Consider the following 28,000-nt stretch of genomic DNA (forward strand, 5'->3'; position numbering starts at 1 on the left):
CATAGAAGGCTCTGATATTAAAGCACCTCCTGATATTAAAGTCTCCTCCCTGCAGAGGGCTGTCTGGTCTCCACTGCCTCTGTTGACCAGTCCTCTGCTATAATGGGGGCTTAGGCAATAAGTACATTTAGACTCCTATGATAGGCTTAAATGAAGCCTATTTTAAATGAAGTCATTTAAAATAAAGTGTGATTCTGTTGGGGCTATTATCAAATGAAATCATATTATGACACAGACTACATGTAATAAGCATTACGGTGAGCAAATCAGATTTTTACTAGGTCCATGGCCCGCCTTAGCAAATATTTAAACCAGATTCTGTTTTGAATCTAACTCAGAGCAAAATCTATTTCACATTTGTGTTAGGTAAGAGGGAAAAAATGGGAGGGGAGGACCACATCAGATAACTGGAAACATCTTCCTTAATCTCACTTGTTTTGTTTTCTCCTAATGTTTCATGTTTTTAAGCTATTAGGAACTGAATATTAGAAAAATCTTAATGGTGAAATCTGATTTCAAAATGACAAATGAAAATGTAGCAGTGGAAAAAACATGGAAGGAAAACTTAAATGCCAGATTGCTATTTTTGCTTTCTTTTCTATATGTATTTAGTTCTGGTAAACCCAAACTGCATTTTTCAACAAAAAGTGTAAAAAATTAGATTAAATAGTGAAGTGGAATAAGGCTAAAGTGTGTTTGCTATGCTAAAGAACAGACAATCTAAACGAAATAAGACACTAATAAAGTTCAAGAGAGGCAGGAACCATCTAGCAGTAGCATGGGTTTCCTAAAAAGTCATTTTTAATGTTAAAAGAGGATTTATCATTTGACTATAAGGCCAGGAGGTGGTGGTAGAGGAGAGATGTAAGGCTGAAGAGAAAAAAGGAGAATTAAGAGACTAACGTTGAGAGAAGTGGATGGAAACAAGAAATAAAACTGGAAATCTGTTGTGAATGTCTGCACAGAGAATTTGTGTTTATCTGACAGCAGGTAGGACTTGCTGTATCTTAGTGCCTCTCACCTTGTTTTTGAAACACTTCTCAACTGGGAATCGGACACTGTCTGCCACCAGCTCCTTCGCAGGGTGTAAGGTATATACCAGCAACCGAAGGGCTGGAGCCATTTTCTCATTGACCACAAGTGGGATGGTGAAAGTGCCATTTTGGTCTGTTAGAAGAGAGAAAGGAACTAATAAGAAGAGAAGTGCAAAGATCTGCTGTAATAGTAGCCATCCTCAACTGGCATAAAGCTGTACCAGTCAGTGGAGTAATCCATATTTAGACGATAAAGTGAAAAATCCTGGATTTGCCAGCAGGGGACATGCCTGGGTTTGGATCCAGATGCTATCAGATTTATTGAGGGTTTGCACACATGGACAAATTCAGATAGCCCCCTAAGCCAGACATTCTGCATTCCCTACGTTATCCTTTGGGAAGATCTTTACAGGACACTACTTCTTGACTCATATCACATTAACTAGTCACTGGACTAAATCTGACTTTATAGTGATCTTAGTGGGAGTGCTTAGTGGTATCATGCACATGTACATGGATGGAGAGAGATACAGCCCTCCCAATAGCTGCTGTATATATCCAGGAAGTTTTTGTCTATTTGTTTGTTGGGGTTCTTTTGTTTTGTTTTGTTTTACTGTTTTTAATGCAGAAACATGGATTGGCAACTTAACTTACCAGCTTGGATGTTAACTTTAATTTCCCCTGTAAGGACAATCTTGCCTTTTGCCATGCCCTGTGCAGAGAAGAGCAATACATTTAGGTGTCGGCAGAGTTTGGAGGGAGAAAGTGGCAATCAAATTCAATGTGCATCAATAGAACAATCAAGGCATGTATATTGAGATGGCTTCAAATCCTTGAATGTCAGCCTTCGGGCATGCTGGATGCTGCCACCACTGCTGGGGCCCTTGTTACTGGTCAGGAAGCAGAAGGAAAAGGAAGGGGGAGGCAGAGAATACTATAAAGAGTTTCTTGGAGGGAAGGGACAAGAACCCTGGCCAAAGACATTATGAAGGTGGTTCCTTACTGTGAAATAGAGTAACATGGCCGGAAATGGGGGTAATTTTTCCTGAGTGGGTAGTTTTGCCAAGCCTCCTGTTTCTGTCCTTGGGTTGTTGGCCATTGTGCTGGCTGGTAATCCAAAATCTGGAAGAGCACTCATTGACATAATTGCCGTGGATGGACTGACAGATAGCTGCCCGGTCAAGCCCTTTCAGCAAGCCATGCAACAACCCCACACTTACCACATAGTAGAAGTTCATGGTGTTGATGCTCTTGTATCCTTCTGTGTTCAAGACATAGTGCACAGTGATCATCCTCTTCTGCCCACACTTCAGATCTTGCCACAAGGGCTCAATTCTCACAAAACTGCTAGTCCAGGAGTAGAAACGTTGGATGGAGAGAGATGCATCAGGGTAGGAAGGCTCTATCCAGCCTTCAGGGTGGCAGTGGTCACTGGTTTTGTATGTTGCCTGATCAGGAGAGGGAGTGGGGAAGAAAAGGAAACCAAACATGTATCACTAGGGAAATCATTATCACATACTGACATCAGAATGATTAGTTCACCCATTGCATCTAAAGCCATACTGGTAAGGAAAAAGCAGCCCAATGGTCTTGCAGCCTTGCAGCAAGCCATTGCATTGCAACAACTCAGGTGTTTTCCTCACTTTTTTTATAGTAATTTTGAGAGCTCTAGAACGTGAAATAAGCCAGAGGAAGCACATTTTTTACTACCAGAATTCAAACCTCATTCCATCTTTTTTGGGTTCGGTTTGAGAGCAGCTATCTCTCTCTCTGCCTATATTCAGTTTTGTTTTGTACTCACTCTCAGACTGATCTCAGGATCAAACATCTCAGATGTATCAATGCTAAACTCTGCAACGCCTTTATCATCAGTGGTGATGTTGTCTGTGTTCTTGTTGTTGACAAATAGCTGAATAACCTCATTGGAAATAGGAGAGTTGTCTTTGTCTACCAGCTTGATCTGTAGAAGAGAATGTGAGACGTGTTCAGCATGTTATCTTTCTGCATGTAGATATTAATGTTTTACACTCCTTTGCTTTCCACACAGCAGAATTGCTTTTTCTTCTCCCTTCAAAGCAATACTTAAGAACTGAAATGTCTCTCTTCACTTTCTGGCAGCTATCTCAACTATCTTATGAGGTTTGGAGCAGGAGCTTCCTCAGCATCTGCTACATCATTGATAATGTCCTTTTGTGGAGCAAGAACTTACTATGTCTCATCTCTGTCCCGGTCAGTCCCCTCTAACTACACACTTCCAGTGTAAAGATATACTTCCTTTCCTCCATTTTTTTGCTTTCTTAGTCTCAAAAGTCTGCTGCTGGTGCTTTCAGTGTCTGAAGGTCTTTTCTCCAGATCTTTGTTTTGAATGTTTTTCTGATTCTGTCCCCACTGTCTCTGCTGTTTATGTGTTAAACAAATAAAAAATAATGGACACCACTAGGTAAATTCTAGGTTTCTCTAAGTGAGCATTCATTTTGAGTTTTTTTTTTTTTTTCAGAAAATGATGGCAGAAGTAATAATATATTAAATACAAGCTAAAGAGATTGACTATCCTCACTGTCCAGAAACAACATGGAGAAAAATGACCTCTGAAACAAAAATAATAATATGGGACTGAAAGTATTCAGGTGGATGTTGATTTCAGTGGGACTGAAGGCAACTAAAGTGACGGCATACAACATATGGCCAGCAACAGATGTTTCATAGTGCAGGGAATGACCATGAATGACATGTGATGGCACCAGGACAGGGACTGGGATCTGCTGCACTTTGGGAAAGTATGAATATCAGTGGCTTCCAGACAATAGTTCCCCTAATATGACCCTCAAGGGATTTTTTTTGCACAAAAGTGAAGAAGCTGCCTGAAGCCATCGTCAGCAGCTTTATCTCTGACATGTGACATCCCAGCCTCCTACCACTCATCCTTTAGCATGTTTAAACTCTACTGTGTGTGAGAATGTGTGTGTCTGAGGAATTTACTGTGGCACATCACCCCAGGAAGTCTGCTGACCCCCAACCTCCAGTGAGGGGTGGTGAGGTGCACAGCAATCTGAAGCATGGAGCGGGAGTGAGGACCAAGTGAGGAAGTTTTATAGACATCTTCCAGAGGGGAAAAAGAAATAATCTGTGAAATACAATCTCTTTTCTTCTTTCAGTTCTACTGGTAAGATGTACCCTTATTCTTTCCTCATTGGAAGAAGCTGAACTGAAGGAAAGAGAGCGCTTTATCCCTACCCTTTAAACCACTGGCAGAGTTATGTGGGATTTGTCACGAAACATAAAATCATTAAAAAGCTTTTTGAGATGGAAACTGTTGTTATTTCCTTGATTTTTTTTTTTCTTAGATTCCTTTCACTCTTTCTTCCCTCATCCCCCAGTGTTTTTATTCATCTCTGGCTGACATATGATGGTCAATTCAAAAGGGAGAGGCAATGGTTTATATCAGGCTTAAAAATGCAACTAAGAAAAATGCTAGTTAATGGATTTTTTTTATTCAAAGTATTTCTGGCAGAATCAAACTCAGAATAAACTAATACTCTTCAGTATCCAGAACTATCAATAGGACACCGTATGTAAAGAAATAAGCTTGGGGTGAGCACTGTCTGCCCCAAACAGTCCCCCAGATGTAGCCATCACTGTTGTCATGCGATTGCCTGTCAGTTATCTTCAATACAAGCTCTCTATGCCCTTGCTTACCTGTCCAAAGTAAGGAATTCCTCTTTTGTAGTGGCGATCCATGTTTTCAAACTGTATACTGCTCATCACCCGAGTTACGGAAATAGACCGAGTAGCTGTAAGTTGCAGGCCTGTAAGACGCGTCAAGAAACGATATACTTTGTCTTGCATATGCCTTCATCAGAATTTCAGACTTAGCATTTGCCTGGAGATGGTCACTGTGCTTATAAAAATGTGTCTTCCTCAGGAAGACATCCTCGTACTTAGCAGGCAGAGGCTGAATATCTCCTTTTCTCCTTTTTGACCACACCATTGTTGCTGTTTCTGACTGTCTAGAAGGGATTACCTGTTCCTTTCTCTGTGACAATGGCTTTCACATCAAGATTCCTCATGTAACCAATGCGATTTAGCTCAAAGGTGTTGGAGCTGAAAACCTGGGAGAGGCAACCCTCTGTATCCAGCTGGAAAGGGAAGAAAACAAAATCCTATTACCAAGGATCACAGCTTTCAAAGGATGCTGGCAATACACGGGATCCTTCTTTAGTGAGCCTTTTCCCACTGCTTTTAACAGGATTTATACAGGACTGATGGAGACATCACTGTCTACACTTTTCAGATGGGAAACTGAGTCATGAAGAAGGAACATGTCAGTCCTTCTTCAGGCCTCTAGGAAACCAAGAAGAGAAATTAGGTGCCTTAAGTTCCTAGCTAGTGATCTAAGCAAATAGATAAGTAGAATGAAGTGAGGCGTCAAAGAGAGAAAGAAAAGTGTGATAAGCAAAGGGAGAGAAGCAAGAAGACAAGAGAGGACCAGCACAAAGAGGAATAATAATTATGTATCATACCTCTTTGGTAAATGATTGACAAACTGGGCTTTTCTTGCACCTCCCATATGAATCAAAATCCCTGCACGCACTGAGCTGGACTTTCCCTTCTACAGGCTGGCCGTAGGTGTACCTAGGGGAAAAGGAAACATATCCATGAGCTGATGCTTGAAAAATGGACCTAAGCTAACATACACAGGAATAGACCCAGGACAAGCAGTGAGCTGGGAAGCCAGAGAATGCAGTAGTTTCACAGGCTTTTTCCTAATTCTTCTGCTGTTCCAAAAAGATAAGACAACTCAAAAGTTGAAATATTAATGAGTTCTATTTCACCCCAAAGCCCGTGAACCAAAACCACACCTTAAACATAAAAATAACTACCTCTATAAGCATGATGTACAGGCATGGCTACCAAACAAATTATGAGTGTTGTCTCCACTCTTCAGCTTAGACTGGAGTTCTAGACTCACTGAAATCAAAGCAAAACTACTCATATCTGCAAGGGGATCAGGATTTCAACTCTGGATTCTAAGTTATAAGATTTTAGTGTTAGAGTGAGCAAGGATCTTCTGAAGGACGAAGGTTGGAGGGGACTTTAAAGACAACTGGAACCCTAAAACCCCTGATAGAATTTAATGATGCTCTTCTGTATGAACGTCTCCCTCTAAAGTGGGTTGTTGGGAGTGGTCACATCCTACTTTAGCCAGGAACCTCTCAAAAGATTTATTCAACCCACTGAACACCAGTTGGAAGAGAATACTCATACAATAAAATGAGATGAGCACGCAAGTAAATGAAAGCTCCAACCAGCTAGTTAACCCTGACCAACCTCTTCTGAGGCCCTGTTTATATTAGTCTCTTCTCTAAGCCCTGTCTCTTTCCCCAGTTCTTGGGAAGTTCTTGCTCTTCAGCATATTTCCTAACCAATTTGCACCTGGTACTTACACTCCACAGACTTTCACCGTGAACTCTGAATCCAGGACTGTAAGGCTTTCTGGTGCAGTGACTGTGACATCAAATTTTGGCAACACTAGGACAAAAAAATGAAAAAAAAAACCCACAACACTGGCACATTGTAAACTTGCAGGCCCTCCTGAAGCGAAAGAGGAAATGAGGCTATATCATCAGTGTTAGTCACAGGTGGAATGGCATCTCGGAACTGGGGTGCCAAAATGGTCGAGAAGTGGCCTGACCTGCAGAGGCTCATGAAAGTATTTCTACAAAGTTTTAAAGAGATGTCAGGGCTTCTGATGTGAATCCTGTGATGTCTATATGCGTTACAGAGCTTTGGCCAAGAAAATTAGTAGATGTGGCTGGGAGAAGGTTAGTCTGTCACAGTGAAATTTGCAACCAACTTATTGATTTGTTATGCAAATTATTTTCTGGCTGAATCTGTGCGAAATGGTTAATTTATCTTCTTTGGCTTTTTACTGTTCTTTTTTTTTTTTTCTTCTACAGTTCTTAATGACAACTAATTGAAGTTGCATTTGCCAGGAAGCTGTTTGAAGTTTTAGCAGTCAAAAGGGTTGATTGATAGGGGGCTCATCCCTAATAAAGTTTTCCACTCTGAATAAAAACAAAGGGTGGCATTTACCATATTCCTCCACAAGGAATGAGTGATTTGTTTTATCTCCCGACTTCTTTGCTACAATAATTTTGTAGCTCCCCAGGATAGGCTCTTCAGTTAGTGGGAATTCAATCTGGATAATGTTCATCTCTGATGTCACATTTTGCCACTGAAAGATCCTGTTGCCCCGGGGATCCTGTAGAAAAAAAGAATACGGACTCATAGTTTGTTTGCTTTGGAAATCTTTTGCTACTAGCACACAGAACCAGAAACAAAGAAAATAGGGCAAGTTGCCTTAACTTATTGGTGAAGTTGTGTAGTGCATGTGCATTGAGATAAATTATGCCTTTGTACTCTGATTATTAACGTTGCTAGATTCTCATCTGTTGATCTCAGATTTAGGCATCCTCTGCCAGCCTAGTTATTAGTCTCAATCACCAGGGGAAGCTGCACAATAATGCTGTTCCCTGCTCTTTAGTACGTGTTGCTCTACTTTTAGGTCAAGAGGGGATAGACAGAAAATCTTCTTCATGCTTCCCCTTCTGCCAAGCTTATCCCATACAGATCTTGGCCTTTAGCAATCCCAGCTTTTTTTCAGCTGCTAGAAGAAGGAAGGAAGCATTTCTTCTGCATTCACTGATGTGTCATTTGCCTCTCAGTATATGTTATGCCAGTTAGACTAAAGAGGACTCATTCACACCACGTCCTTGAACTCTGTAAAGCACCGACTGCAGAAAAAACACACGTAGAGCTCAAAATATGTATCTTTCACTGCAAACAAAATAAAGTCACCTGACTGCATGGTATAACATGAAAACTTGCAAGAATGCTATCTAGACATGGACTGCGATTGCTATTTTAAAAATCACTACAAAATGCCATGGAAGTGCTAACGTAGCTAGTAGTTGTAACCACAGCTTATATTTGTTCATAGTTTTCAGCAGCACTTGCGTAATGAAAAGATATACCCCAAAATAGGTTGAGCAAACTGGAGGAGGTGGAGGGGAGTCAAAGGCAGGCATAAGAACAGTACAACTTTTAACTGCTGAAATGAATATAGGTATGCTTTCCACATTAGTAAGGCTCAAACAGCATCCTGTGATTTTATTAAGTTTCTGTTAACTTCTGCCAGAGTACACAGGAGCAAGATTTGGCTATGTGTAGACACATGCAAACTGGAGTAAGCACATATGCCTTAGATTTTATTTTTAGATGTGTAATACAGTACAAAGAGAAAAAAATCTTACCTGAATTGCAATCAAGGGGTACTGAAAGAGGAAAAAACAGCGGGAGAAGAGGTTAGGTGGCTGAACAAACAAGAATTAATTTTCCCCAGGATTGTGAGAAATGTGTAACCAATAATCAGTATAATGCCAATAATCAGATATCCTCATCTCTCACTTTAATCAGTTTAATAGCAGTTTTACTTCAATAAGAAGATTACATAAAGGGAAGAGATTGAAAGGAGAATCTTGGGGCAGTTTCTGATCATACTGGATTTAGTGCAGTCCCAGAACATCTGAGCAAATAGAGTATAGAGGTGCTTGTAAACTGTGATTTGGACTTCTTTGATCTTATATCCTTACTCTGCTTATTAGCACCAGCTTTTTTTTTTTTTTTTTTTTTTTTTTTTTTTGTGTGATACTGTGCTGTTTTCTGCATTACAACCACATGAGAGGAGGTCAGTAAAGACCCTTCCATTTCTTGGCTTATGTCCTATGAGCATGAAGACAGCTTGCTGGTAATGAAGAGGGTGCTTCTGATGAGACAAACAATTGTGGTAACAACTTTCATTTTCATTTCCCCATTTCTAAAATGGGCAAAGTACCAGGTGGATGACTTACCAATTTTTTGCAAGCACCAATTGTTGAACAGTAACAGCAGGAGACTGAACCGTGGGCTTTCCGGTCAGAGCTAAAATAACGTCTGCAGCAACTAAATGAAGGGGTTTTGAGCCTCTTTCCCAGCAATAGCCGCATGTATTGTGTCAGGAATCCAACCTGCTGCACACTTGCATTCTTCCCTGTGAGTCTAATGTAAGGGTGGGTTATAGCATGGACTTAGGAAATCATGTTAATTCTTTGGCGTTTAGTCTCTGCAATATCTCATTTTATCCACGGCAACTGTCTATTTAAAATTTGAGAAGAGGTTGTCTGCCAGCAATTTTAAATACAGGGGAATATTAACGGTCACTCACCACCTCCTGAACAGGTTTAAAATTGAAATCCAGGGCAACAACACGAAACATCACTGGAAAGACAAGAAAGAGGTTGTTAGCATTAACTGTAGTTTATTTGGCTGAGCACGATGTTTTGCATCCATTAGTACTCCTAGTTTCACTGGATCTTCTCACAGTCCCACTTGCACGGGATGCAGGTAATTAAATGCATCTGAAGGTAAAAGAATTGTGCACAGAGTTTGCTGAGGGGGGTTCTCACACTCTGTCATGAGAGTTTGCTTAACCTCAGAGAAAGGGGACGACCGAATGAATGAGAACTGCTGTGCAGGTCAGGCAGTCTCAGGTGACAGCCATAACTATTTCAGTGGCTGTCTACATGATTTAGGCAAGCTTGTTCCTCTTCATTTCCTGATCTCTAGAGCAGGGTTTGTTGCTTTGAACATAGGAAAGTTCCAAATATTACTGGAACTAGGTTAAGTGTCAGTTTTCCCTAATGCAGTGTAATTCCTCTTAGTTCCGTCTGTTCTCATCTTGTAGAGGTTTTTGCCATACTTTCTTTCCTTCTTTTTTTTTTTTTTAATTTTTACAAGGGAAAAACTGAAAGAAGAACAATGAATTACTGCACAAGGAAAAACATCATGTTTCAAAAGCATCCTTACAAAGCATTACCTTTTCATAATTTAATTTAGTATACTGCTTCCCCCACTTCAAAACCAAGCCATTTGACAAATAATCAAGCCATGTTTGGTGGACAGCTTGGTGGCACCAAATTCTGATTGGTAAGCTTTCCTTCATGCTATTTATCTATGTAGATAGAACTCATTGCTAATTAAAGTATAGCTGATCCAGTCTAACAGGTATATTATTTGGATGACCTCTGGAAAGAAGTATTCTCGTAGCGTTTCATACAGTGTTCTACCTGTGTGCTAGAAGCCTTAAAGCCTAGAAGTGAATTGAGGAATGGATCTAGATAAATGGTTCTTTGCATACATGGAGCTCTGTTTGACGGCCAGGTGAGAAGTATGGATAGGGGAAGAGCATAAGTGCAGGGAAAAAATATGCAGTCCAAAACCACCAGAATCGAGAAGGTAAATAGCATGATTTTGTCTTTAAAAAATTACAATTAATTTTAAAATAATGGATTTCACTCTTGGTCTTTAGATTGTCATTGGTGCTGACCAGCATCACAGACAGAAGACTGTGGGAGCATTGTTTTATGCCAGGCACTTGAGCAGTGATCTAATCACCGTCCTTCCACTGTCTTGACCTGTCACCAGTAATGCAACAGCAGCAGTGAAAGGTCCCCTCTTCTGTCATCTGGGAGGAAGGGACAAAGAAAATAATAGAAACCATGGGATGGCAGACTCCTGCCATCCTGAAGATGATTCTCTGAGCTCCACCACAAATATTTGTAATGGTTTTAACAGAAACTCTGAAGAAACTGGCTAGACTGTAGCTTAGTCTGAAAAATACCCGGCACTCAGAAGAACAAATTGTTTCCTAAGGGACATGTTATAAACTAAATAGATATTCACCACTCTGTCCTGGTTTGTAGATGGGTTTGTCTGTCTGCACGAAGACAATGCTTTCCGTGTTCCAGATCATCACCGACCGCCGCTCTTCTAGGCTGACTGTGGTGCCCTTGGCAGAGAATGAAATGAAAGCCAATGGGGCAGAATTGACAGGAGGAATCTGTGAGGAAACAGAAAAATAAGGGGAGGTTGCTCGTCTTGAAGTTGTTTGCTCCAGAACCTGTTGAACATACATGAGCTATACATGTGGCCTCATCACATATGAAGAGACACTTGTCTCTCTTCCACCACCTTCATCACCTTCCATCACCTTTCTTGGATCTTTCTAATTTCTTATATCTATTAAAAATGCCTCCTTGTCTGATATATCTCTCCTCTACTTCCTTTTTCCTTCAACATGTCTTATTTCTTCTGTTTCTCGTTCCTCTCCTGTGCTCTCTGCTCTAATTTTCTTGTTCCTCTTTACTTTTCTTTTCCATTGGGACATAAATTAAAATTAATTTACCGTGAAGTTGAAGCACTGTAGACCGTTGCTTGCTGACATGGTTTTCTCAAAAATAGTGGTGTTAACCGCACCATATTCAAGGATGACTCTGACGTATATTGTCTCGTTGAGGTTAAGGAACTGCAGGCAAACCTGACCTGGAGAGTCAGTTTGAAGGACTGCAGGCACCATCAGGACATACTGCCTGTGGGATCCAAACATCAAAGTGATCACAACATAGAAAAAGGAGAAACAGCCTCAAGAGGATGAAACACACACAAAACATTATTCTTCAGTACTCACTGATTAGTTTAGATTAAATACAGGACACTTTGCCAGCACCCCTAACTCTTGCCCTTTTTTCCTTTCTCTGCGTCCTGGACCCACCTGCTTTTAGCAAAGAACACTGCTATTACTACGGTTCTTGTCTTTTCTGAACACAAATGTCAACTGCTATGGAAGTTCTGCAATAGACAGAAGGTCTGCTTCATATTAAATGAGAACCCTTCACTTGTCATCCACATTCCAGTTTAACTTAGCTCTCCAGATATAAAAGATGAGGCATGGCAGTATTTAATATTTAAAGTCAATTTAGTGGTCCTAATTAGCACTGTCTTCAAAGCCTTATCATGAACACTATTAGTAATAATATGGTAGTTCTTACGGCTCAGGTTCCTTGGCAGCTGTTACATGCAGGAGAAGAATAGCCAAAAGAAACTTCAGGCACATTTTTCTCACTGGGAGACAGAATGAAGAGATAAGCTCTCTTCCTGAGAAACAATTCATTTCCTACTAGTTTAACGGCTCTGCAACATTCCTCACCCAGCCCTCCAGAGGAAAGGAGTTGGCCCTTCAACTCCTCCCTGGCTCCTTCCTTAGATGTTAGTGCCTTTATAATTGCAGCAAGGGGTGGAGATCCCAGTCTATCCTACTGCTTGCAAGAACCTCCCCTAACCCTACTGCAACCTAAACCAACCCACTGTCTTCAGACCGTAACACTTCACTGCAGTTCTCTGAATGTCTGCGCAAAATGTCTTTAGTGGTCTTGTTTTGGAGGCTTTGCTTTTTACACTGGCGCTTGAAACAGCACAGGAAAGCACAAAATGACCTAAACGAGAACAAGCCTGTCAAACCAGATTAACATTTGAGGGTTTTCCCCATCATTGTTGGAATTTACCATCTGGATTGACACTCTGGATGAAGTAGACTAACTTTATATACTTTGACACCTGATTCTGGTTAAAATAATGTATTGCCATCTCTTTTCCCGTGCTTCACAGATATTTCGAATATTGACAAAATGGAATAATAGAGAAGCTAGAAACAGAAAGAGATCTAAAAGGTCTTAATTATTTCTACCGTAGCCATTAAGCACTTTACAGTGCTGAAGTTTGACTCATTTCATCTTGAAATTAGCCAGAAAACAGGTCCATGTAAATTTGTTAGTGCCCCAGGTTTCTAGTTTTCACACTTGTCTGGAAGCTATTTTTTTTTTTTTTTTTAAGGAGAAAAAAAGATCTGCTTTCATCCTACGACCTTGTTTTAGGATAAAAAAGGATTACCTCCTCCTTTTGTTCCCTTGTGCTCTCAAGAGAAAATAAAACACTCTGTGTGCTGCTCCCCACAAGAAAAGCAATGCTGGAAATCAGTTGTTTGATAACTGTAATCTGTAATTCTTTTTTTTTTTTCCCATTCATATTGGTACTGGGTCTGGCTGGGATGAAATTATGAAGTCAGCTTTCTTCATAGTAGCCTGTATGGTGCTGTGCTTTGCATCTGTGGCCAGAACAGTGTTCGCAACTCACCAGTGTTTTGTCTATTGCTGAAGAGCGCTTGCTCCATGTCGAGGCTTTCTCTCTCTCTCACCTCCCATCCAAAAGCCCGTAGGCTGGGGGTGGGCAAGAGATTGGGAGGGGACACAGCTGGGACAGCTGACCCAAACTGGCCAAAGGGATATTCCATACCGTATGACATCACGCTCAGCAATAAAAGGTGGGGGAAAGGAAGAGGAGGGGTGACATTTGTGGTTACGGCATTTATCTTCCGAAGCAACCACTGTGCATACTGAGGCCCTACTTCTCAGTAAGTGGCTGGACATCTGACTGCCAATGGGAAGTAGCGAACTAAATTTCTCCTTTTGCTTCTCTTTCACGTGCACCTTTTTCTATCTTTATTTTGCTGTCTTTATCTCAATCCACCCGTCTTTTTGCCTTCCCCTTCTATCCCTCCATCCTCAGGAAAGGGCAGTGAGCGAAAGGTAGGGTGGGTGCTCGGTTGGTGGTTGGGGTCAACCCAGCACTGTATGTTATCAGCATGGTTAAATTTTGTAGACCTGAAGCCAGAGAGATATGGCTTGAAAGGCAGCATGGGAACATGTTTTTCACTAATCTCCTGATACGTTGTGTGACTGTCTCTTCTTGTTTCTTGTTAGTGTGTGATGCAGGGAATGGTAACACCTGCCACATAGGGCAGCTATGAAACTTTCTTCGCTTACATCTTCACATTTTCACAGAGGTATCAAACCATATGAAACTGGAACAGGGCAGCAGCAACAGGTGGTCCCCCAGAGGTCTCTCTGTGGCTTGCTTTGGTTGCTTAGCTCACTCTCTGACGTTCTGCTCTGAAAGCCCAGCTCTCTCTCATTTCTATTTAAGAGGATCTCTACCAGCTTCTGCAGTTCAGGAGCTTCACTTGAGATCATGCTTGATTTCCTCTGCAACAGGATACCCACACCAGGAGCTGTCAAGAACAGAAATTCACTGACTAAGGTTTGAACTTGAGTTGACGTGGTAAAAAAAGCAGATGACCAGTATTGCATGTTCTTGCTCTTCCTGGATTTCTCAGGTAGTTATGAATTTATTGCAACATAAAAAATATTCATCCCAAACAAGCCAGTGTGATAATCATCACAGTCAACATACTTATGCAGCAAGAAGTATTCTGTGGCTACTTTTGAAAATTTAATCAAAAGATCAAGTGGGTTAGGTGACATCCAAAGGTTGTGTAGATAGAGGAGGGTAGTTGTGTATAACTTACTGTTATAACGAGAAGGTTTTTAGGCCCAAATAGGGATTGGATTGTGGCATCAATTAGAAAGTCCACGCTTGTATCTCCAAGAACTGGCATTACTCACAATGTGTTCTGCCCATATATACCTTCTGAATGGTAACTAAACGCAGGACGGAAAAGATCCATGTGTCCTATATCCAAATAACTCACCGCACTAGTTTAAACTCTCCAGGAACCAGAATGGAGAAGGTGTGTCTAGTAATGAGATAAGCAAACAAGAAATGCAACTATCTGGAACTGCAAGATTATTGGACTAATATGTTTGCAATCAAACAAATAGCCTGGATGAAAGAAAGTCACTACACCTTATCACAATAAAGGAAACTAGAGGTCATCCCATCTTCTTGGCTATAACATATAATCATTTGTCTTTCACAGGAAAATCAAACAACATTCCCCTTGATACAACAAAAGGGTTGTTTTCGGGACAGGTATTTACAAAACTATCGATTTTCAGTTTTTCTGGTTTTTTGCTTGTTTGTTTGTTTGTTTTTCTGACTGCATCTCCTTGCTCTTGAAGTTCTATCCATTTCATTTAACTCATCTGTTTATGTGCAAGAAGCTTGTGGAGATTGCTCTATAGGGAAATTAGAGATGCTACTTCATCACCAGGTCAAGAGGCTGCCTTCGGGGTTCTGTTCTTTCCTCATGGAAGAATTAATTCAGATGGCTGGCGCCCCAGTTAACCTAAACCTCCTCCCCACACATGCTTACATAGAAGGCATGCAAGATTCTCTCCTTAGTCCTCTGTCACTGAGATTTTTTGGAGATAGGTCTCAAGGCTGCTGTGTGTTGTAACAATACCATGATTCCTTTGCTGGAGATTTTAGAAGAACTTGTTGATCTTTCTGGGCATGTATGAGGAACCATGAAGTAATGCTGGAGAAATATCTGTATACAGATGGATTATCTCACATTCTTGACTCAAAATGAGTTGTTTGCCAGTCAGCTTTGAGTGTCACCTGACCCATAACTTCAGACCTCAGCTAGCCACGTTTAATAATAGCACCTCACTTGGCTAGATCTGTGTGTCTGCAGATGGAAAGCAATAAGAGGGAGCCTTGGCAATCGTAGAATAAGCTGGTTGATTTAGTTAACTTTGTCAAGAAACAATCCACCAGCTGAGTATAGGTAGCTTTCTGCCACTTAAACTGCCCCGCTGCAGGCAGAGTTAGACTGTAAAAATTGTGCCTTTGTGGTTGTGGTTTGGTTTATTTGAGGCACTAGATATATTCTATCAGTAAAAACTTATCTTTACAAATAAAATCTGTCTTGTTAAGATAAACTAGAGTAATACTATTCAAATGCAATTTATTTTTTTTTCATAGAGAGCTGGTCACAGCGATTTCTGTGTAAAGGAATGACCTCACCTCAAATTTCACTCACTATTATTGCAAAGAGCCCTATTTCTCTCCTGTGGGCGTCACAAAATGGCCGTAGGAAAATTCCAGTAGTCTCTGGAGCTCCACATTTTTTTTCCTGGTTTTGCAGTATTTGTAGCAGCTCACATTTAATTTCATTACGGTACTCTTTACTCTCGCAGTTTATTGATGTGACCCAACCATCCTTTGTGCTTGACTGGAATAATGGAGGAGAGTGGTAATTCTGTGAGAGTTTGCACAGGCTAGCAGAGCAACTTTGAGCTAGCCAGCTGAGAACTGCAGTAGGCAGTGGCAGGACCTCCGGCAAAGCCCATTTGAGGAGTTCCATGATTGTCTTCCTAGCAGCACCCCACGGGCAGTCTGAAGCCAAGTTGGGTACGTCTGCAAGACCTGTAGCAATATCTTTGTGGTATAGACGCTGTCACCTTTCTTGTAAATGTGTTAATTGCTGCATTCAAAGAAGGATCAAGACAAGGAAACTTGGTCATTACAGCTACGAAAATTAATTGGAAAGCACCGAAGTGATCTGCAACTTTGACTGTGACTGCTTCCTATAAAACCTTCTTTAAGCAGATTAGATTGTAACGATTTGTTTAGGCATAGTAAAGGTCGAAATGCTTGGTTTGGCCCAGGTGGCTGAGGAACAATGCTGAAACATCTTAACTACAGGTAAAGTCCTGCTTGGTCAATAGGGTCTCCAGTCAAGCATGCAAGATTTCTTTCATTGTTCTAAGACATGTGGGCCCTGCCAATGTTCTCTAGAAGCCCTGCAAACTAACAGGATGGTGAGCTCGTTGAAGAAAACAACTATATCCCTAGAGGAATAGTCACAGCTTGCAGTGATTTCTCTCAACAAAATGGGGGAGAGTAGGGGGTTCTGCAACGTATTTCAGTCTATGATGGCTTCACTCCTAGAGAAGGCAATGGTGTAAAAGATGAAGGTATGCAAAGGTCAGCCAGTTGCAAGGATTCTGTTGCACCAGTGACTTATGTGAGTGTGGGTGGGTTGTCCAGAACATATTTTCAAAACTGGGACCTTTGTCCTCCTATGTGAAGAGGCTGAGGTCTGAGCAGGAATAGCTGTGTCTGAGCTAGGATATTAAGACTGTCTTTGCTGTGCAGTTTTGGTGGCAGATGTGCCGGTGAGAGGTGAGTGAAGCTGGGATCTGACTAGTGTCACTGCACCTGCACAAGCCTGGAAGTGGGTACTGATGAAATTATCTTTCCTAGTTATAATTCTTTAGTGTACACTAATGAAATTATCTTTCCCAGTTATACACAGTTTACCTGGCAGAGTTTGGGCTAAGCTATAAATGCAGTGGTACAGTTAGGCTATGAAGTTAGTCTGCACTTCTTTTGGGAGTGCTTTGCAGTTTCAGTGTCCTTGCATGGACAGGACCAAGTGTTATTCAACACTCCTTTCTTTGTGGTCTTGACAGACAGCAGCAAGGGTTGAGTTCAGACGTAAAGAGGTCACTAATAAAACATCTGAATAAGCCTCACAAAAAATCTCTGGTATCTAGTAAGTTAATTCTTTGTACTTGCAAATGTAAAGAAAGTTTTTATTAGAGGGAGAAAAGAAAATACTTAACAAGAGGTATCAAGAGGAGAACATTTGACATGTAATTCCAAAAATATAGCTAGCTAAGCCCTCTCCTCTGGTGGGACAACTAGGCTGGCTGCATGCTCCCTCCCTAAACCTCCCATGCCAGCAATCAGCTCGTGGCTGATACTGAGATACCATCTTGTCTACCAAAAGCTGACACAAGCTGCACATGATGTTGCCATGTATTTGCCCTCCTGGCTACCAGAAAGGTACTTGAGGCTAAAATAGCCATCTCTAGCATGCTGAAGACTGCCAAACCCATCCTCTGACTTTTCAGCCTCTGAGGAAAACCCTAACCCTTTGTTTCTATTTCACAGCTACTCACAACTCTTCTCTGTTCTGAGCTGTAACTTCTCCACGCTGAAGGCAGAAGCATTTGCTTTAAGTTTGGGTGATAACTTGTGCCAGTCACATGTAGAAAGAAGTAACTGTCTGAGGCTTTCATATTGCAATGGTTTTTCTCTGCTTTATGGTAAGTCTGCTTTTTAATTTCATTCTTCGGAAATGCCTCACAAATGCATTGTAACACCAGATTTATAAGTGTTCGAGGCTCTGTTAGTCCCTCTTACTTTCCTCTCCTTCTCTCCACTAGTTTACAGTGGAGTAGTCTTCCCTGGCTGATCGCCCATCTTCTCTGGAGTGATTTGAGAAGGGTCATCCAGGAGCTTTGGTTCCCCTTGGGATCTCAGCCATCAGCTTACAGAGCCTACAAGGGCTTTACTGACACAATTGTACCCTTAAAGTCTTTCGTGGAGTTGCAGCCACTGTTGACATAGAATCACAGAATCTTCATGGTTGGAAGGGACCTTTGAGATCATTGAGTCCAACCAACAAAAAAACCCAAACCAAACCAAGACAAAACAAACAAACAAAACACAAAACCAAAACAAAACAACAAAAAAACCCCACCACACCCCACCCCACCCACCAACAGACACAAACCAACAATCTCGGGCACTAGAGCATGCCCTGAAGTGCCATGTCTACACGCTTCTTAAATACCTCCAGGGATGGTGACTCCACCACCTCCCTGGGCAGGCTGTTCCAGTGCCTGACCACTCTCTCAGTAAAGTAATTCTTCCTAATATCTAATCTAAACCTCCCCTGCCCCAACTTCAGACCATTTCCTCTGGTCCTGTCATTATTCCCTTGGGAGAAGAGGCCAACACCCACCTCTCTACACCCTCCTTTCAGGGAGTTGTAGAGGACACTGAGGTCTCCCCTCAGCCTCCTCTTCTCCAAACTAAACATGCCCAGTTCCCTCAGCCTCTCCTCATATGACTTGTTCTCCAGACCCCTCACCAGCTTGGTGGCTTTCCTCTGGACACGCTCCAGCAGCTCAATGTCCTTCCTGGAGTGAGGGGCCCAGAACTGAACACAGCCCTCGAGGTGAGGCCTCACCAGTGCCCAGTACAGAGGCACCATCACTGCCCTACTCCTGCTGGCCACGCTATTCCTGATACAAGCCAGGATGCCATTGGCCTTCTTGGCCACCTGGGCACACAGCTGGCTCATGTTAAGCCGGCTGTCCACCAACACCCCCAGGTCCTTTTCTGCTGGGCAGCTTTCCAGCCACTCTTCCCCAAGCCTGTAGTGTTGGCTGGGGTTGTTGTGACCGAAATGCAGGACCCGGCACTTGGCCTTATTGAACCTCATCCCATTGGCCTTGTCCCATTGATCCAACCTGTCCAGGTCCCTCTGTAGAGCCTTCCGACCCTCAGGACATAACGGACCTGAATCATCTCTCTCGACAGCAGGTTGGACTGCCTGTGAGAAGGGAACTGTGGTGAACTAATGTCTTTATACACTTCTTTGGATGTGGTTACACGAATGCAGCTTTGTGGTGTGGGCCTGGGCCAAATGAAATACCACTTTGCCAGGCTTTCCACTTCATTTCTCGGGCATATTTTTGGGGGAAATGCCGTATGCCTGTTCCAGCTGCTCTGGGAAGGGAAGCATGGATCTTGTTGTAGTCACTTCAAGGTTGTAAAATCATGTTTCAGAACCAAGAGTTCATAGAAGATCAATCTAAGAAATGAGACTTACATCTTTAAGAGCAGGTGCTATTTCTTCTCATTTCTTTCAAGTCTGTCTTGTGTGTAGGCATGATATTGCTGGGGCTCAAATGTGAAAAAGAGCAAGGATGTAGGAGTCTCTCACAACTGTTTGATAACACCAAATGTTGGAGGCTGCAGTCAATTTGTAAGTACAAGGGCATCACTTTGAGCTTTTTGCCATTGACTAACATCTAGCTTCTAAATCCATTTTTTTGTTGCTGCTGCAAAGGCTATTTCTTTCCACCATGACATACCAGAAATTGAAGTTGTTCCAGACACATTATGGGAGACATGCAAATGCTATTCAGAGCCTGCAGCTTTCTCTCCCTTTATCTGGTATTATTATCTACTTGGCAGCATAACAATACTCTTGTGTTACTCGGTATATTAATTGCGCTACTTTAAGGATGCCTCCCAGGGAGAGCCTGTTTGTGCCTTCAACCCTTGACCTTATGCCTGAAAAGTTTTTTGGATTCATTCCCCACACATAAAGGCTATTTCTGCTTCATCTCCAGTGATAATATATTCTGCATATATATTATCTGCATATATCTATAATATATTTCAACTACTAAGCACTGTACAGAACAAGCTGGAGGATGTGTCCTTGATGAAGAGCAATCATTCTTGTTATCTTCTGTTATCTTTCTAAACAGTTGAGGCTTCTGAGTTGGCTCAGGGCAAACAGCTGTCCTCAGGTAAACAGGGAGTCGGAGAAAGTCCCTTTTAAAGAACTAATTGTTTTTTAAGGCTACTGCATCATAAACGACCAGTGCTAGGCAAAACTGTTTACTGGAGAGCACTGGGTGGAGATGCGGGAGTGACTGGAGCATCACATCCATGTCTAATGTCACCCCTGGCTGCCAGGCTGAGGGAAGCACAAGCACTTTGCTATTACATGAAGCAGTGGCAGAGTCCTCGCTGTTCACACCTGTGAGGAAGGCCTCCAGAGTCTCTCCTGTCACGTTCCCATGGACTGCAGCAGATGGATCCCATAGGAACGGCTGGAAAAAGTGAAAGCAGATGGGTGACCATTTCAGTGAAAGTTAAAGGGAAGACTGAGTCATGGTAGTTTTAAGGTTCTCGAGCATCTTTCTAACGATAGCAGGCAAAGTAAGAAAATATGACTCAGCTGACTTCTTTTTAAGACAGAGCCTGTCAGTTGGGAACAAAACTTGAGGGCACGTTTGGCTGTGACAACAGAGACAGTGCTCCCAGTCCCGTGTAGGGGCTCAACAGACTCCAAATCCTGCCAAAACCCAGGGAGGTGGGAAGGAAGAGTCACACTGGCTTTGGTAGGATGCAGATTCTAGAAATGGATGGGCACAGCAATACTGGAGCCCATGAGAGGCAGCTCCCTGAAGCTGTGCTGAACCGACAGAGTCTATGTGATTTAGACTCTGGCTGCGTGGGTGGCTGCACCCCAGGAACTGCTCTGACTCTAGAAGGCTCTGGCGATGCTGCATTAAAGATATAGCAAGGACAAAACAGTAAAGTCACGGTGAATCTTCCTGCTTTATCTGACAAAAATAAAATGCAGGAGCAGCTAGGCATCCCCCATGTGTGCTCTCTTTACAGCTCCAGCATGCAAGGCCTCAGCCTCAACATAACACTTTGCTGGCTTCTTGATGCTTCTGCCTCCCCTTTGCTCTGGCTTTCACTCATTCTTTTTTCTTGCAGTATATACCAACAAGCTTACAGTTCTTTAAGCTATTTTGTGACCCCTTCACTGACACCGGCAGGATTTTATATTCCTGGAAAAAACAGAAAAGGTCCAAGTAAATCCATCACACCAGAAAAAGTCTGGAATTAGTTTGAAAATAATTATTTAGCAAGCCTGCTAGTCACAACTTGTGTTCAAGACTGACTACAAATCATGATGCATGTTTTCAGAATTGCATGCTTTCATAAATGAACGTAACGTCAGAACAGAGTGACCAGCTTGTTACTGAAATGGTTGAAAAATTTGAAATTTTTCTGAATACCTTTGGCAATTCATTCCATCACTTCATGTAGGGGCTTCTGATAATCAAAGGTAAGAGTCAGGTACATCCAAAAACCAAGCAAGAATCTATCCCAGATCATTTTCTTTAGCTTTAGTGCTTTATGTCTTCTTCCTAAGTTTCACCTAATCTTCCTGGGCTACATAACTATGAAAACTAGGGGCATGTATGGTTTCACTATTCCCACTGTTTACAGGATCACGTCTCAGATCATGCTAGCCCATGTCATCTCCGTTTGTTTGAGGTAAAATCAGTAGGAGCATAACTCAAACAATGTTAAGTCGCTGAATCTCCTCCAAGCATTCACATTCAACCAAACCGAGTGTCAACAAGAAGGAAAAAAATCATGAGACAACAATGAAAAAAGTCATGATAGATGGTTACAGCAAGGAATAAAGGTTAAAGGAAGAAAAACCACAACTTAATTGTTGGAGACAACCTGCAGAAATCAAGAAGAGCGAAACAGAGCAAGTAATGCTGCATATGTTTGCTCTGGGACAGGCTATTAAGCAGGGAAAATCTATCGGCCATGAATTCAGCAGAGCCTCCAGCAGTAAACAAGAGCTTCTACAAGGTGCTGAAGGTTTCATGCTCCTGGTCACTGAGTTGGAGGTATTTCTTAAAGTCTTACCTGGAAACCAGCTGTTATTGCTAAAAGGATCAGTCTATTGTTTGCCCAGAGAAGTTGTGGATGCCCCATTCCCTGGAAGTGTTCAAGGCCAGCTTGGATGGGGCTTTGAGCAACCTGCTCTAGTGGAGGTGTCCCTGCCCATGGCAGGGGGGTTGGAACTCGATGATCTTTAAGGTGCCTTCCAACTCTAACCATTCTGTGATTCTATGATTTAGGCTTTTAAACAGGCAGACCATTTCAAGGACTTGTTTTTATAGGAAAATATACATACACAGAAGACTAGTGCTTGTGTTCAAACTGAAAAACTGATTGCAAACATATTGTGTTTGGCACCCAATAAGAAATTATTTGGCATTTTTGGAGATGGGACATGACCCTTACCATTTTGTCTGATTGATTCACATGATCCTAAGACCTCAATATCTGAAGTTCTTGTCGATTGTTACATCTTTTCATCTGGAATTTTAAGAAATTCCTTTGGCTTAGGTTTTCATGTATTTATTGTAGTCTCAAACAGTGTTTACTGCAGTCTCAACAGGTTTACTGCACCTTCCCAGTGCTTTAGGTGGAAAAAGGGTCTTCACAGCTGTTGTTGCAGGACACAGACTGCAAAGAACATGGAAACAAGCCTTTTTATTGACTGGCTGAGATAGGACCTAAAAGCAGCATCCTCTGCTTGTGGAAAAGGATGGTATTAACATGGCTTCTACTGATTTGTCTGAAACATCAAGAGTGAGAAGCCCCTCGCACTCCCAAGTTGATGTGTCAGGCTTATGTGGCTTTTCTGGAGATTTCTGGTAGAGTACCTGCTCTGCATCTTTTGTCTATTCTTTACTTCACTACTTTAACTAAGATTTTCATCGGTTCTTTCCACAGGAAGGAGTTGCCCTTTGGTAAGGCAAAGCTAAGGGTTGGTTTGCTCAGCCACGTGGAGAAGAGATGAAACATGTAAGAAAAGAAATTGTAGTGTAAAACTGACTGAACAATAGCCAGGTGTCATGCTTGTTACTGCACATGGTAGGTTTCTGCTGTAGTCTGCTGTGCAACATCTCATTTTTTTTGCATCATTTAAGAATCAAGACTTTCTTATGGAGCTCCTAAATCAACTCTATGTAAAATTTGTTTGGTAGTGACATGTAAGGGGGAAGAACATGAAACAGTATAACATGGAAGGAGCCAAATTTCTCAAATCTACTGCATAAGCTAGAGAAATATATTAGGTATATCACAGTGAACCCAGGCAAAACAGACTCAAAGCTCTATTTTTATCTTTGGCAAACAAATAAAGTTAAAATCTCAGAGCCATGAGGGTGCAGGACATAGTTCAACTTGTCTGACTTGCACTAAGGTTAAGCAAACTTCTGAGTTCCTGCATCAGCAATCTCAAATGATGCAAGCTCCATGAGAAAAAATTTGAGTCGCTAGTTGTGCTGGATGTAAAAGAGTTATAGAGGTAAAAGAAGGCTATAAAATGCAGATTTTGCTAAATACTGCTGGCATTGTCCCAGCCGCTCCCTCTCAGCCTAGTGTTTTGGCAATTTGCAGCAAAACACAAATGCTGTACTTTTGAAAGAATCTGTGTTTCCTATCAGTTTCCATCTGACCGGGCTTACAGTTGGCCCTTCACTGGAATGGCATTAAACAAAGGCTTTTGTTTAGCAGCAGGCTGAGTGTACACAGCTGAAGAAGGTGGATTGAACTAGCCTGAGTGACCCCTCTTGAAGCTCACACAACCTTTTCTGCTGACAGGGATGAGAGAGCAAGGGGGAGCATGGGGTCAGTGAAAAGCAGCTCGGCACCATAACATCTTCAGAATCGTAGCTAATTCCTCAGCGCGTGTCTGTCTGTAGCAAAAGTCACCCACAGGTCTCATGCAAATATGAAAACACTGCTTTCAGTGTGACTTTTTGAGTCAAGCATTGTGCTCGGGGGTGTTTCTGATGAGAACAGAAATCCTGGGGATAGGACCTCGGGATTTTGAGCAGAGTTGGAAGAGGTTAAAGCCACTCACCTTATAACACCCCTTCTCAAAGTGTCATTCTTTTTTCAAAAGATAGAAACTCTCATCAGTCAGATGGCATGGAATTCCACCAGAATTGTCAGGGAAGAAACTACTCAAAGAGAGAGGGTCCTATGCTCAATTCCTCAGCTGTTTAGAGCAGCTCTCCGGCTTTTTCATAAGGTTTCCTAGGTCCTGGTGTTGCTGAATTGCTGAAGTCTGCTTTTTGCCTGGACCCCAGTGCCGTTCTCAAGCTGAACACCCTCCTGGTAGCTGATGTGCAGAAATTCTTCCCCTGTCTCAGGACTTCTTCAAATGCACTGAAAGGCACCCAGGAAGAGACTTCTGGGGGTTTTTATATGTGCTTGTGCCTCCACTGGGCTAGCTATCCAGTGGTAAGGGTGTTTGTGGTTGATATAGAAATTATTTGTGAAGTCCCCTGTCTTTTTGGACAGAACACCCAAGTCTGTGGGTGACTTGATGCAAGAGTCAGAGTAGCTGCTGGTGAAGCAGACTATGGACATGTCTAAATAGGCCAGTTAAACTCCAGATTTTGGCTTGTTCATGTCTCCCCCACCCAGATTTGGGCAGAAGGATTTGGATTTGTCTGCATCTGTTTATAAATGCCCAAGCAGAGACAGCTAGGACACACCCAGAGCTATTCTCTGGCCTCAGTGCATGAAACCATCTTCACAGAGAAGTCTGTGGACATGGTTGAAATTTGAGTCTCGGCAGATGTTGGGACCTTGTGGGGAGAGATGTTTAATTGTTTGGTAGACTGGGTTATTTTTACATGCTTCACGTCTTCAGAGGACAACTCAAATTGCGTACAACTGTAACTTCATAGAACACATCAGGAAAATAGAAATAGATTTCCAGGAAGAAGAAAAGGAGGGACTTTCATATGACTAGAAATGCCACAGTTCAGACTATTTCTCATTCTAGGTAGTACCAGGTATTCGGGAACCAAGGCTGTCACCCATTAGGTAAGACACACTCCCATTACCACCTTTGTGACCAGAGCTCACTGGCTTTGTTAAATTAGGTCAGGTCATTGTCTTTAGGTGCATAAACACAAGGAGGCAAATTATAGCAATGGGAATGAAGACTTATCCTGTTGCTGGTGTTTTGGATGGCGAGAGGGAGAGACCCAAGACTTGTTACCAGAAATCAAAGTGGAGACAGTAGCTGTGACTCTACACAGGAGCCACTCAGCACACGTATCATGCAATGTCATTTGGGGTCACAGAGGACGGGGGTCCCAATCAGTACCTTCCCTAGAAAAAGCTTTTCTTCTCTATGAAGTTGTCGCCTCCTGCCTTTGGCTTTTATCCATGAAGGTGCCTGAGCAGAGGTTGGTTCACAAACACTGTCCAAGACAAGATCAGTGACTGTTTTTGCATCCCCATAATCTGTTCATTCACTGTCAAGGTTTGAATGAAGGGTATTGTATTTAACTCAAACAAAGACTGATGTAATAACCCAACTCATATTGGAGCACAGGAGCCCTACTGCATGTCTGAACTTGCAGGAAACTCTGAGCAACAATCCAAGAAATACCTGGGAGTAACAGATTGATGAGTAGGCTCCTTGTCTGCAGATATGTGTACGTACGCATATGTTAATGTGTGGCTCAGAGGAGAAAATCCCCTGCAGAAACTATTGCTTCACACAATGTGGCTGGAAGTTCAGCATATGTAGTCTCCAGCATTGTGCTTTTGTTGGTGAGGGACAAGTGGCACACTATCGTCCTGGATGCAGCAAGAAAGGTGATGTCAGTAAGCCTTCGCTGACCTTTAGCCTTCAGGTTCTGAGATCTTATCTAAGTGGAAATATGTCGTACTAAACCACTTTACAGTTCTTTTTTAAAAGTATGTGAAAGTTGGTGGAAGACATAAAGAAGAAAGGAAGTTGGTTTGGGGGTGATAGGTTATATTTTTACAGCTTTCATAGAAAATGCCCTTTATTTCTTTCTCTCCCACCCCTTGGGGATCCTCAGGGAACCTTCTGGATGACTGCCTTTTACAGTGCAATGAAGGACCCATGCATAATTGCATTTGGCTGCAAGGAGAACTAACAGCAGTTAGTTAGACTGATGGACAGGTCTGCCTACAGATCTGGATGTTTTCTGTTGCGTGTTGATCCACTGCTCATGGTAGTACCTCATTTTACATAGCATGCATGCCTCAGGCCAGTGCTGAGGTCCTGAGAAGGGAGCGGAGATTCTTCCTTTGTCTCCTGCTTTGAGTTGCAGGTTTCTGCTGGGTGGTTCTACTTAGAACAGGAGGTTTCAGTTGATGTCTGTCCTCTGTAGGTCCATTCCAAACCAATGTTTATGTGCTTCTACAGCTTCCAATTTTCTTTTGCATCTTCCTGGGATTACGTTGAGCCCGTGGGTCTCTGTCATAGCTGCCCCTTAGCACAAAGCTTCCCGCACTGCTCGGTGCAGTGGGATTAGTTTCACTTGAGCCATCTCTGGGGAAGCCTGACACCCTTCTGAAGAGTGCTCTCAGGGTGTACAAAGGGCTGCTCCTCTCCTAGCACCTCCTGTGCTATTGTGTGGTCTGCCTCACAGCAGGCATATTGCTGTTTAGTACAGTGTTTGTAGGAATCAAAATCTGCTTTGAGAAGACCATTTTTATGAAAAAAAGCGCTAGTGTCTTCCAAGATTGTTTCTAGGATTACATGTGACACCCTGACTGAAGAAGCAGCAGCTCAGTGATACGATTCAATTGGCAGATGTATGCTCAGATTGTTACGGGTATTTGGTTGGTACCTGTGTTCTTCCACCGGTGTGATCCGGTCAGGATGAAGGTCATCTCAGATCACACCGCAGACTGCGAGGGACAGTAGCCACAGTGTGTTGCTGTCTGCTGTACCTGATCACTAAAAGCACTTGTACTTTGCCACCCCATCATAAGCTCCTTGTGGCTCTCTTTATTTCTCCCTCCCTCCAGATCTTCTCATTTTTCTCCCTCCAAGGGCTCCATTGCATCCGCCATTCCTCCCTAACTCCTTTTCAAAGAGTTTCTGTGTTACAGCTCTCTAGTTTCTCCTTCCGTTAGGCTTTGGGTAGAAAGCTTCCATCACATCGCCTGGGGCCCTGATGCGGTCTGTGCCACAAGATGTCACTGATGTCAGGATGTCACTGTCCTTGATTGACCTGTCCCAGGTATGAATTTTTTAACTTATGAAATACCTTACAGCACCCAGTTCTACATACAACAAGGAGTGGAGACTAGGACAAATAGCATTGCCAGTCAGAAGGCTTTATTACAAAGAGCAGTAAAATATGCGATGTTAGTCTGAAAAAAAAACTTTCTTTCTAAATAGAGGCAAAAAAATCATAAAAGTTGTCTGTGACTAGAATCCTGACATCTGTAGATGATTCAGTTCAATCACTGAAAAAGGTGAGCATCAAAGTAATTTATTCAGAATGTTCCTTCAGGATAAATGGAAAGGCCAAAATAAATAAAATCTACAGAAGCAACAGCAGATTATTCTCCTAATCTTGGTTTTCTTAAGAGGAACCTGTGGCCAAGAATACATGTTTCAGGAGTTTACCTTTACAGAAAGCTCCCACTGGAATATATGTCATGAGTGTCCAAAATGATGGATGATCAGGGTTAACAATTGCACAGTATCTCCCTCCTTAGGAAAAGAACTTTATCTGAAGTTTCTGATCCACACTGACCCCAAGTTCTTTTGAAGTGTGGGACAGAATGGGTCATTCTGATCTACTGCAATTTGGGATTTTCTTATTTCTCATTCTTCTACGTGTTTTTCATTGCCCTCCCATTATCAACCAAGTCTTTTATCCTCTTCTTCCTCTACAAATGCTTTTCTGATGCCTTCTGAACCATTACTTCTTCTGGCACATATCTGATTTCAGTTGGAAGGTGGGGAGCAGGGTGTGTTGTATTCTGCAAGGGCATATTCATCTGGAAAGAAGAAACGA

At 42.2% G+C, this 28,000-nt stretch overlaps 2 protein-coding genes across 2 annotated transcripts in view; both read right to left on the reverse strand.

The window, feature by feature from the left end:
- Nucleotides 1-12,081, reverse strand: part of LOC141467501 (ovostatin-like) — a 26,004-nt gene extending 13,923 nt beyond the window's left edge. The window contains 15 exon segments of the mRNA XM_074152117.1: nt 904-1,011; nt 1,013-1,167; nt 1,689-1,746; nt 2,255-2,482; nt 2,836-2,994; nt 4,731-4,840; nt 5,056-5,170; nt 5,555-5,666; nt 6,479-6,563; nt 7,128-7,296; nt 8,348-8,368; nt 9,298-9,350; nt 10,815-10,971; nt 11,317-11,500; nt 11,960-12,081. Coding sequence (XP_074008218.1) covers nt 904-1,011; nt 1,013-1,167; nt 1,689-1,746; nt 2,255-2,482; nt 2,836-2,994; nt 4,731-4,840; nt 5,056-5,170; nt 5,555-5,666; nt 6,479-6,563; nt 7,128-7,296; nt 8,348-8,368; nt 9,298-9,350; nt 10,815-10,971; nt 11,317-11,500; nt 11,960-12,081 — 1,836 coding nt within the window.
- Nucleotides 12,082-27,930: 15,849 nt separating this feature from the next.
- The window catches only part of LOC141472200 (ovostatin-like), a 32,409-nt gene continuing 32,339 nt past the window's right edge, over nt 27,931-28,000 (reverse strand). Inside the window, exon 36 of the mRNA XM_074159068.1 lies at nt 27,931-27,983. Coding sequence (XP_074015169.1) covers nt 27,931-27,983 — 53 coding nt within the window. The remainder of the gene's footprint in view (nt 27,984-28,000) is intronic.

This window comes from Numenius arquata, chromosome 1 (genome assembly GCF_964106895.1).
Source record: "Numenius arquata chromosome 1, bNumArq3.hap1.1, whole genome shotgun sequence".
Classification (NCBI taxonomy): Eukaryota; Metazoa; Chordata; class Aves; order Charadriiformes; family Scolopacidae; genus Numenius; species Numenius arquata.